This window comes from Alligator mississippiensis, chromosome 2 (genome assembly GCF_030867095.1).
Source record: "Alligator mississippiensis isolate rAllMis1 chromosome 2, rAllMis1, whole genome shotgun sequence".
NCBI lineage: Eukaryota > Metazoa > Chordata > Crocodylia > Alligatoridae > Alligator > Alligator mississippiensis.
Genome location: NC_081825.1, coordinates 56,560,674 through 56,572,660, shown reverse-complemented (window position 1 = coordinate 56,572,660; position 11,987 = coordinate 56,560,674). Strand labels below are relative to the sequence as shown.

The following is an 11,987-nucleotide window of genomic DNA, read 5'->3' as shown; positions in this document are numbered from 1 at the left end:
CTTCTCATCTATATGGGAAGCACAGTCACAAAAACAAGAAAAGAGCTGTTATATGCCTTGATGCTTTATTGAACATTAGGAAGTTACCTCTGATGTTTCTGGCCTGCAAAAGATGTACCCTAATGAGTAACTCATCCTACTAAAGCAAATGCAGGTCTATGGAAGGGATTTGGGGAACTCCAGTTCCTTGTTATGTTGTTTTACTTTTCTTTCATGGAATGATTCTGCAGCAGTGCCTTTGGGGTAACTAAAATGATCCCTTGAAACATGCAGTGGATTGAAAAAGTAAACTACAGTAGTCCCATCTGGGCTACAAGAGCCATTATACTAATCCCTATAGATGAAGTATCATATAAGAAATATGTCTGTGACATTCCTCCCTTCCCCAACTCCATAAGATGAGGGACTAGGAGACTATTTCTGCAGTAATGGATTCTACTTTCCTCTCTAATCTTTCTACAAAATTATGTCCCTCTGCCTACATACATCTCATTTTTCCAGTGTAAATATATTAGCAGATGTCTTAAATCTCCAGTTGTTAATTAAAATATTTGTAAATATGACTTCACTACTTGTGAAAACAAAAAAAAATGTTGATTAGAAGTGTAGGTTAGGCATTGTTAACCATAAGAAAGCCTGAATGTCTTAATAACATGAATTAAAACTATGCATCTTTTATTGGGTTAGATGCCAAAATAACTATGCAAAGTGTTCTGGACTCTGTTAAGTAGTTAGATTAGAAAAGCTAACACTCTTTTCTAAGCTTAAAATTTGTGGGTGGGAACCATAGGTAGCATAAATAGTCATGGCTTCTTTGACTTCATTGGTCCTATAACAATTTACAGCTGCAGCAAATCTCCTTTTAGTAAAAATGAAATGCAGCCAAGAGTTGGGCATTCAAAAAAAGCATATAGGAAAATGCTGACTGTAAAAATAAGCTTTAAACAAATAGATCACTGTGGTAATGAAATAATCGGACAGTAGCATTTTAATTGGTTTAAAAGAAGGCATGTTTATTACAGTTTCTCCAAATCAAGAGACTGTTGCAGTTTAGCTGGAATTGCCTGAAAAAGAAAAACAGTTTTCTTTTAAAAATAGTGGGAAGAATTTCTTTCAGTACCTAATTAGGACAAAAAAGAGAAATGGCCCTGAAAGAACAATTTATCACTTTAAAGGTCCAATCTAAGGGTCATCTATTTCAAAAGGAAAAACTCCCAGGCCTTCAAAATGCTTTGGATAAAATCCTCATTGTGGTTTTGTTGTATTAGAAAAAAATGCTGTGGTATATAGAAACTTTTTTTCCAGAAACAAGAAATTCTTAAAATTAGAAAAACAAATCTTAAACTGGTCCTAGAACTTCCCTAGTCAGAAAACTCAAACAAATATTCAGATATGTTAATACTTTTAGTCAATAATTTTATCTGAAAAGCTACTTGGGTCTAAAATGAGGTAAATAAAAAAAAATAATAATAATAAAATACCACTAGTCCACTAAGATCTTGTAATGTATGATACACACCTTGTGGGTTATATACTAAAGCTGTACATTTGTAATCAGAAATTTCTTCACAAATATCCATGGAATATGTAGAGTGAACTTTCTCCTGACTCCCTGAAGTATATGTGTATTTACATTGCTCATTAACCAGGGCAGTGATTTGGTCCTGCAGATTAATATAGTCCTTCTGCAGGTGGCGGACTTCAAACTGCAATACATCCCTCTCATTTTCTATAGTTCTTACGTGGTTTTCCATTAGTAAGTGGTCCTCATTGAGTCTTCCAATGCTAATTTGATATTTGGAAACATCAAGTTTATGGTCCTGTATTTCTTTTTTAAGTAGCCGATTTTCCTCTGTGATGTTTCTGACAACAACTGATAACCTGTCCTGGTCTCTGTCCACATTGGCCAAATTAATTTTCAAAAAGTCAATTTCTGCTTTTGCATTTCTAAGTTCAGTAAGGAGTTTCTCCTCGGCATAAGTTTTATCTGATTGGACTTTCTCAAGCTCCTTCTGTTGCATTTGTCTCACATTAGCACATTCCTGCAATGCCATTTCAAGGTTAAACTTTTTTTCTTTAAGTAACTGCACCGATTGAAGAAGAGTCTCCTGTTCAGATTTTGTTACGTTTTCTTTTTCTTTCAGTTGCTTTATTTCAACCTGATTTTGTACAAGTTCTTTTTCAAGTGAGGCTTTTTCTTGTATAAGCTGGGATGTTTTTGTTTCTAGTTTCCGATTTACTTCTCGTAAGACCAAAGATTCCTTTTGCAAAGAATCCAGTACCACAGTGAGTTTATCTTTTTCAGCAGTAGCAGCGATCATCTGTTCTTGTGCTTCCTGATTCTTAATTTTAAAGTCGTCTAATGCTTGCCTCATACATTGGTTTTCAATACAGAGTTGGCTTCTCTGTTCTTGGAGAGTTTTCTTTTGGTTCTGAAATTCTTTACATTTTCGTAACAACCTTTTCACTTCTTTAATACATTCCTTGCTGTCTTCTTCTGATTTAACTAATCTGACTTTCATGTTTTGCTTTTCTACAGCCAGAGCTTTAATTTGCTTTTCATATTTTGAGCTTTTTTCTCTCAGAGACTGTATGATAACAGTAAGATGTTTCACTTCAGCCTTGAAAGTTATGTTTTCATTCTCAAGTTGCAGCATTTTATTTTGTAAGTGTTCAGAATATTTGGAGGAATTTTGTGACACTTCAATTTTTTCAGAGTACTCTGACGCAGCTTTGATTTCACTGAATTTAGGATTTCCAGGGTCTAGTATTCTTTGGCTTAGTATGTGCAGTTGGTCTTCTTTTTCTCTCTGCAGTTGTTCTATGTGATCAAGCATTTGTAACTTATCCTTTACTGTTTTGGAAAAGACATTGAACTGAAACCCTTCAACACCACTGTTAGTGCTAGTGCTATAAAATTCATTTTTGTTTTTGCTTTCAGCTTCTTCTTGGGTACTGCATGTACTTTTAAGGGCAAAAGTCCATAAGTTTTCATATTCAGATTCTTTATTAAATTCTTTATCAAGATTCAGATTATTTCCTTGAAGAGAAACCAGTGTAATATGTGATTTGTCTACTGTTTCTTCAGGTTTTGAAATTTCTATTGATTTTGAGTCCTCACTTAATTTCTTGCAAGATAAAAACAGAGTTGATATTTTGGGATCTTGTTTTAGCATATATTCAGAATCATTATATTGACCACAGGAAACATTCTTAAGTTCAGATGCATGTCCTAGTTCCCGTTCATGAGGCTTTTGGAGTTCTTGTTTCAACTGTTTGGTAGAATAGTTAAAGTCTGTTAAATGAAGTTCATCATCATATTTGAGGAAACTCAAAGGAGCTTTAGGTTCATCCAAAATTAATTTATCATTAGCAGGAGTAATAGTTGCAGCTTCTATACTAGTGCAAGGTAGAAAACATTTAGGTTTGACAAAATCCTTCAAAAAATATTCATTGCTTAGAGTATTCATAGTTTTGATTTCATTTGGTCCTAATGGTTTTTCAATCTTTCCTGCTGTTACAGTTTTTAGTGAAATCTGATGAGAAATATTTACATCACCGACCACATTTCCAAGGAAAATATTAGAACTTGCCTCCAGGGGCTGATGGGTGCAGAGTTTCTGATCGTACTGAAATTCCTTCATAGAAAACGGTGATTGTGGACTCTCTGTAAACTAGAATAATCCAATAACAATCATTCTATAAGGACTGTTGTTTACAATTCTAGAGGCAAAAGCCAGCCAAATGGTTGCCAAGTTTATGATGCATCATGTAGCACTGGTAGAGATTATATATACTAATTCTATTTATCTCTCTAACATAAGGAAAGGAAAATGAGTAAGAACAGATTTGAGTGTGTCAGTAAATTTAAGAAACTATATTATGAGCCATAATTAATTTAATTAGGTCTTTTGTTTTCTTCCTGAAGTCTACTAATATTTGTTAAGATGCTTAAATGTTTTTAGAGAGCAAGCATTTGTATCAGAACCTAGAGAGGAACCATTGCTTTAGAAAAAGGACCTTTTCCATGGCCTGTTTTTTCCAATGACCCTCATCAGGATTGGAATAACTCTAAAGTACTGACTTAGCCCACTGAGTTCTCTAGGGACATTTGCAGCTGGGGAAAGACAAGTTAACTAGTGAGCTGAGTCTTTTGAGGTCAAATGTCCACTCATGCCTAACAGCTTATTGGACCAGAATGGTTAGGGAAACGCACAGAACCCATGACAATCCTGTAATGCACCCAGGGTTTGGTTCTGAGTCTATGTAATGGTTTATACATCATGCTACAGAAGTAAATCCATCTATCTGACCATCCTACCTCATTTACTTTAAAAGAAGTTGAAGCCCTGGATTCTATTCAGTGAACCAATATAGTTTGGATGACCTGGTTAAAGTCTTATCTACAACAAAAAGGAACAGAGCTTTCACTAGATTGGAGAAAAGCCTTGTTAAGTCCCTCAACCTGGCTTTATCTTCCCAGTTGACTTAAATAACAGTTCTTTTAAGACTGAATTATGGTGACATCATGTAAATGTATATTTTTAGTGAGGAAGTTTTTGTGGATTCTTTTCATGTACAGAATAACCTTTGGCTTTGGTTACAGTGCTTTATAGCAAACCGAATTATCAGGAACAGCAGTCCAGCACAATCTTTTTATATATAACTTCTTCAGCGATAAGGATTAAGTGACATACCACAGGTGTTTTGGCAGGTGAACTAGTCATCAGAAACTCTTTTGAGCTACCCTGTGAAGTTTTCACATCAACTACACTCTTGTTCAGTATTTCACTGATTTCAGACTGTACCTGAAAAAGAGAAGTATTAAGACTGTTTTTCTTTCAGAGACATACGTGAAACCATACATGCAGAAATATTTCATTTTTAGAATATATCCTGTCAGCAAAGGGTTTGTTTTTCTCCTCACATGAAAGATAGGTTAGACAGCAGTATACTGCTTTGCCCTGATATATGAGAATGAAAATTGTTGATTTCACTGCAACTACCCTTGAAAAATAAAATTAAGTGTATACGTAAGTCTGTGCAGTGCTGGAGTCTTAGATTTTACATTACAAAATGAGGTAAAATTATTGAAAGGGCAGAAAACTGTTCCTGAATAGTGGCTCACTATCTGGAGGATATGGCAGTTTAAAACTACAGGATGGATTCTGCTTTTGTTTATGCTAATGTAAGTCAGGAGTAACTTCTTTGAAGTCAATGAAGTAACGTTTCCTTTATGCCAATGCAAATGAAAGAAGAAGAAACTGATCTTGTCTCATTTTCTATTTCACTGTTTCCTTTTCCTACAATGGCCTGTTTTCAGGTACTGCTTGTCAATCAGATACCATAGTGACTGGAGCAGTACAAAGTTGTAGACAGACAGAATAAACTACTTTCTGGTGATCACCATACATTAAATTTATATAAGTGCACATTTAACATGTACAGTAAGCTCAAAGTAGCAATAGTAAGCCAAATGTTTAATTGGCTTACTTGGTCCAGTGTTTTGGATAAAATATATTTTGGCTCTTGACAATACTTTGTATCAATGGCTATGTGTATTTACTTTATAAGACTTAGGAAATTCATTTTCAGCAAATCAGTATAACTTCTGATTTTTTAAATAGGCACCTACTATTAAAATGCTATTTTACTTTATCAAGTTTTGGTAAAATAAAAATGTGTTTGATTTGTTTACATTAGTTAAAATATTATGGGCAGAATCTAAAAACTAGGAGAGTATGCTGAGTTTTAGATCAAAGTTTTTTTTCCCTTATTGTATGTGTACTTTAGGTTCTGCTTTTACCATGTTAACATTCTCCAGAGTCTGTTGCCGAAGTGCCTGAAATGAATCCAGCTGTTGTTGAAAGATCTAAAAACAAAAAAGTTGAGGTTTTACACATCAAGATGAGCTGGCAAATTCTCTCTATTATTTCCCCTTCCAGTTCAGGACTGCCAGTTTCAATCTGGCCTCAGTAACTAGCCATTTAGGCTAAGTACAGACAGATAAAAGCCTGAGGCTGAATTGATTCAGTCTTTGTAGGTTAATCTAAGCTAACAAATAAGCAAATGAACAGACATTCACTTTTGATTCAGGAAACGCAGCCACATGTCTGCAGTGGCTCAAGTCAGAAGCTGGGGGGCACTACAGCACAGTTCTCTGAAATGCAGCCAGCATAGGCTGTGTGTTTGCTTCCTCTTCCTGCTGCTCCTGAGGTCTCTAGGATTTGCAGTCCAGACTTACAGTAGCAGGACTCCGGAGATCTGCTCTCATTTCTTCTTCCTGATTCCAGGTGCCTCTGGGATTTGTAATCCACAGTCACAGCCAGCACTAAATAAGCAGTGGGCCAGCCCTCACTGCTCCAGTTAGGGAGCAGAGGGGCAGGGCCAGTCCTGCTCTCTGGAGCAGACAGCCCAGCCTAGCCAAGGGCTGCAAAATGCTGGGATGCTGGGGGACTCTGATTTAACTTGAACCAGGAAGAGGTCTGGGACAGAAGTTGCATAAACTGGTTTGACCCAAATCAGTTAAGTCTGATACTACATTCAACCAGGTTTACCCTAAACCAATTTAAGCCATTTTGAAACTGGCTTATATGCACTGAACTTCTGTTCTGTTACAGGTTTAAACCTGTTTTTGATCATTTAAACCAGTTTATATGTAACTTCTTTCTCTAGCCTCAATGGCTAATTATTGGTCTGTTTGAAATGATTTGTGGGTTCCTGTATAATTCTTAGTAAGTAGTTAGCCACAACACAAAATTGCCATTACAGTTAATATTAACCAGTATCTCACTGTCAGGGTGAGCAGTGAGGCCTGAGGAATGAACTCCCTTCTCACTTCTAGAGATGATCTCTCAAAATCAAAACTAGGCATATTGGTAGTGCAGTATATGGAAGTTCATGCTGCCTATAATCTACACCAGGTAATAAAAAGGGAATATAACTCTTCTGCTCTGTCAAACCATGGTTACCTTTCCCAAGATCTAAAAAGATTTAAAAGGAAAAGAATCTAGTGTATGTCCTGCTGCACAGAACGCAGAATTCTTTTTCAATATTAATCTCAACTTAATTCCTTTGCAACTGGTAAAGAAAATGTACAGGTATGTGGCGAAGTATTCCTAACTTCCCACCCTTTTTGCTGTGGATGAAAGGGTAAAACGAGGGAAAGAGACATTGTATCTATGACATGGTTTAAATAGTCTGTACCTTGTTTTAAGGTTATCTTTTTTTTTTTTTTTTTTAAAGGAGAACTTCAGTTGAAAAGCTGGGGGGTTAGTCTGCAGTTAGTCTTAAATTCTATCAGCAAACTGAACTTCTTGTAAAACATCAATAAAATAATAGCTTTTATTGGGTGCCATTAACTCTATACACAATTATGGATGTATTGAAACAAATAAACAATGGAGTCACATATATTATACTCTAACTCGTGCATTCTTTGTGAAAGTTGAAGAGATCAACTGAATGTTAATGACATGGACTAGTGAGCCTGCGGTGTGGACTAGTGAGCCTCTGATGTTTGCAATTGTTGTAGCCCTGTGATAAGGCTTCTTTAATTATAACTGGTAGCTTGGTCTGTTCCTGCTGCTGAGGCATAGGGCATAAGATATGAGCCAGGTTGATAGGGGCCTCTCTGCTGTCACATGATTAAACAGGCAATCTAGTGGAGAGACTGATTAGACGGTCAAATAAATATACGGTGCTGAAATCCTGCTAGACAAATATGAATGTCTCTTTTTTTAGTTCTGGTTGCTTTACTAATGTGTAATTCCTATGCCTAATTCTTATGCATTTATCCATGGGGAAATTAAACTTCAAAAACTTGTGGTGTTTGGTAGTAATAATCAAAACCAAAATAACTTACTTTTAATGCTGATTGTGGCTGGATTTGAATTTCTGTTCCTGGTGTATATTTATCTAAAAATAAAAGCAACAAACCTTCAGTTATAGCATCTACAGTTCACTGGCAGACACGTAAAATCTCTAGACAAATACCACTGTAAGAGAGGAAGAAAATCACCTCTGCACTGGGCCTAGGAATGAGGAGAAATGGCTTAATGTCCTTTACTATCCTAAGCTTGGTTTGGGGATTGGGGGGAGGAATAGGGATTTTACTTCCTGGTATAGGACAGGAATGATACAACTATGATTTGAGAATGGTCTGGTTGTTTCTATGTGAAAAAAGTTCCCAACACAGGATTATGAAAGCAGGGAAAGGTGAGAGATGTGTCCCAGGTCACACTTCTTCCAGAAATGCTATCAATTCTACTTCCTCTTAGACCACGGGTGGGCAATTATTTCGGGCGGAGGGACGCATACTAAGTTTTGGCAAGCCATCTAGGGCCGCATGACAGGCAGCCAGGGGCAGATAAATATTAATTTTCTAAATTTTTTAGGGGCCCCACGGGCCAGATAGAATGGGCTGGTGGGCTGCATCTGGCCCGCGGGCCGCATTTTGCCCACCCCTGTCTTAGACAAACGAGGGAGGATATCAGCTGATTTCTGTAGGGTCCCTTCATTTAGCTGCATGCTACTGATGCAGGAGTGTAACTGAGGAAGAAGGATAAGTGAGGCATCTGCCCTGGGCTGTCATAGAAGGAACACCAGACTGCCCCCCCTCCATTTGTGCAGCTCAGTCACAACAGGTGAGCCCAGACATCGAAGCCAGGCAGTCCGTATACCCAGTAGTGTGCATGGGGGACAGGTCAAGTGGAATGGCACTCCCCCCCTGGGATTTTTGCCACAGGAGGTGCAGTAATGTACTGTAGGTGGGGGAGGGCAAGGAAGCAAACAATGCATCAGGAAAAGCCCCATGGGAGCCTGCACTATGGAGCTATTGCAGCTGAGCCCTGCATGCTGGCTGCAGCAGCTCTCTGTGGCTGTCCTGGTGCCTTGTGTGCTCCCCACTGCCTCCACCCCACAGGGCACATGGCTGCCAGGCCTTCTAAGGCTGGGCTGTGCCTGCTGTAGCAAAGACTTTGGGGAGGGGGGGAGAATTTTGGTGCCCTCGGCTGAAGTTGGTACACACGAATCTTGTGTTTCAGCTGCAGCAGCAGCTAGTACTAGTGCAAAGAGAACCAGGGCCAGTAACACCCCCACAGGTTCTCCGGCATTTGGCATTGCTCTACACAGGGCACTGTGGGAGCTTGCTGGACCTGTGCAGGAGACAGGAGAATGAAGTCAGGGGGTGGGGGGTGCAGACTCATCTCCTGAGGAGCATGCTCTCATGTCCCGTGATAAAAGCTTGCCTGTTTCCTCACAGAGCAGAGTGAATGTCGCCATAGAATCGTGGTTTCCAGTCTTTCTTGGCTGGGGCCCCACTTGCAGGCACGTGACCCAACATTCATTCACCACAGCTTGTGCTTCCAGTTCTGATCTAATATCACAACACATTATGGTATGTGGAATGTGATGACATCACAGCATGTCACAGTATGCAGATGTGATGACATTATAGCACATTCTGGTGTGAGGATGTGATGACATCACAGCTCCTCGGTATTGGGATGCAATGACACCACCATATCCTGGCATGACATCGCAGTGCATGATGGTGCCTTCCTGGGTCTGGGGCAAGAAGATGGCTCTCACCTGGCTGCACCTGCTTGCAGCCCGGCAGGATGCCAGAGGAAGTGGTGACCCTGGCTGGGTCCGGCTTCTCCTGTGCCACACAGCCATCCTCCAAAACTGCACTCACCCGCGCCGCTTCTGGACATGTCCATGTATGTGACTTGAGGTACCCGCCCCCCAGCCACATCCCAAGCCACGCCCAGCTGCACCCGCTCCCAACTGTGGCTGCCACCTGAGTCGCGCTCAGCTTCTCTGCGTTGCTAGGCAATGATAATGCGTAGGCGGAAAGGCCAGGCAGGCACCTCCGCACTCCCAGTGTTCGCAGCACACACCAGCGCCCCCTGGGGGCTGGGAGGGACGCTGCCACCCAGTGAGCAGCTGGGACAGTGGTGCCTCCTGGTGGGGCCTTGAGCCCCAGCAGGGTTTGCTGGAGGGTTGTACAGTATAGACGTGCATGTGGAGCAATGCAGCACACCATTTTGCAGTGCCTTGGGGGCACAAGCCCCATCCCCCCCCTCCAAAACACATGGCAGCTCTTACCCGCTGCAGGCCCCAGGGAAACCATTGGAGAGCAAAACTGAGGCACGGGATGGGTCTGATTATAAATTGTCTGTTTTCCCCCTCCCCAAGAACCATGGGAATCCCAGGCTACTTACCTGCAGGGCTGCCTTAGGTTTGGGGGAAAAGGATCTTAATGAGAAGATGACCCTGGCTGGAACCCTGAGGGGCTGGGCAGCGTCTGGTCATCTGCCCCTTTGCAGCGGGTCACCTGCTTTGCTGCCCCCTGGCCAGAGCAGATGACCCTGCAGTGCACCTGAAGGCCAGGGATCATAGGCCTATGGGGCAAATGGTCATTGGTTCTGGCAGGCTTGGGTCACACAAAGAAGGGCCACAATGGCTAGGTGACCCAGCACCCTCCTGTTCCTGGGGATCTCCCTGGTCTGCTTCTTAGAGCAGGAGGCAAGCAGGGTAAGATCTCAGAAGCCTAAAGAGCCCTGTAACAAGCTGAGACTTTCAAACACCCTGGCTTCACTACTGAGAGCTGAGAAAATAACCTTGACTCCTCAGCTCTGAGACAGGTCACCACAGGAGCTACAAGTGAGGACGCAGCTCACAAGGTGGCTGGCAAAAAACCAGGTGGAGTTAGATACACTTTAGAAGTGTGGACATTATGTGCGTGTGTATACAAGCGTGGACATATATATATTGTGTGTGTGGAGTGTGTGTATTATATATATAATACACACACCCACATATATCTATACACACTATTTAATTATTTTGCAGTGAGCTGTGCATTTATTATCTGGAAAGGACCAGCATTCCTGAAAATGTCTAGCTCTGAATTAAAAAAAATAGTCTCAGGGTAAATTTAACCGATTAAAAAAGATAGCAATATATATCATCTTCCAGCATGAATGTCTTGAGCCCTCTGGTGACTGGGGAGCCCAGCGGTGGCAGGAGCCCGGCGGCGGTAAGTGGGGGTTAGCTCCCGCACCTGCCGTCAGTACTGTCGGTGGCGAGAGGGTGGGGGTGGCAAGCGCCGACCAAGAGTTGTCAATCAACTGCAACTGCCACCGGCAGCATGCGCAGAGGCCAGCAGTGGTGCTGGTGGTGGGGTGGTGAGTGCTGACCGCCTGCAGGCGCCTTTTTGTAGGGGGTGCACTGCCACAAGCAGGGGGTGCACATGCACTCACGTGCATGCCCTATGCGTCACCCCTGCCTTTCAGGATGCGAATTGGCTGAATGAACTGTGCTCACACTTTTAGGAAAAGGGCAAATCTGAGCTGATACTCAGGGATACTTGGAGGATACTTGTATATTTTGATATTTTTAGTCCATTTAACCTTTGGGGCCTTTTCTTGGTTATTTGAGTCTCCTGTGGGATTTCTAAGGGCAACAGCAGTTCAAGGATTTTATCTGTAGTTCAGTCATATTTGGGGAAAAAAAGCATTTCCTAAAACTAAACTGAAAATGCAAGCCTGACATGAGCAGTCAGTTTATAATCGGAACAATACAGTAAGTAAAAAATATCTAGAAAAAACTGGATCATAACCTATAGGCCTTGTCATGGGTTCATTTGAAACAGTTGCAACTCATTGGAATGGTGTGACATATTAAAGTAAATATGTTTGGAGATAACCCTTGCTTGAAAGGGAGCAACTTTGCAATGCTGTGCTTTGCCTTCAGTGGAGTGCCTCTTGAATTACACATATGTAAGGGAGAGCAGAATTAAGCCTGTTGTTTTCAGCAGGTAAAATAGAGGGAAAACATTTCCCCCAAAGTCTCAATTACAGTTTATTAATAGTTGTAGGTTTTAATAAATCATTTATGTTTAAATTTATATTGTAAATAAAGTTCTTCAGTTTTGTGTTCAGCATTATGCCAAGGGCAAATAATTACTATTAGGTTGAACA

General features: G+C 40.8%; 1 protein-coding gene across 1 annotated transcript; it reads right to left on the bottom strand.

Annotated features, from left to right (window-relative positions):
- Positions 1–690: 690 nt before the first annotated feature.
- On the bottom strand, positions 691–9,722 carry CCDC110 (coiled-coil domain containing 110). The gene is made up of 5 exons (XM_059721290.1): positions 9,698–9,722; positions 7,865–7,917; positions 5,807–5,872; positions 4,698–4,808; positions 691–3,674 (listed from the first exon to the last, which is right to left on the bottom strand). The coding sequence occupies exons 1-5, from the start codon at positions 9,720–9,722 to the stop codon at positions 1,440–1,442; spliced, it is 2,490 nt and encodes an 829-aa protein (XP_059577273.1). The 3' UTR covers positions 691–1,439.
- Between the last annotated feature and the right edge of the window lie 2,265 nt (positions 9,723–11,987).

What these genes read in the sequence shown, in the direction of transcription:
- CCDC110 (XM_059721290.1), bottom strand. Translation starts at nt 9,722, where the DNA reads ATGGACATGTCCAGAAGCGGCGCGG. An exon ending in AGCCACAATCAGCATTAAAA is followed by an intron (nt 5,873 to 7,864) that starts GTAAGTTATTTT and finishes TTTTGTTTTTAG; the next exon opens with ATCTTTCAACAACAGCTGGA. An exon ending in CTCTGGAGAATGTTAACATG is followed by an intron (nt 4,809 to 5,806) that starts GTAAAAGCAGAA and finishes TCTCTTTTTCAG; the next exon opens with GTACAGTCTGAAATCAGTGA.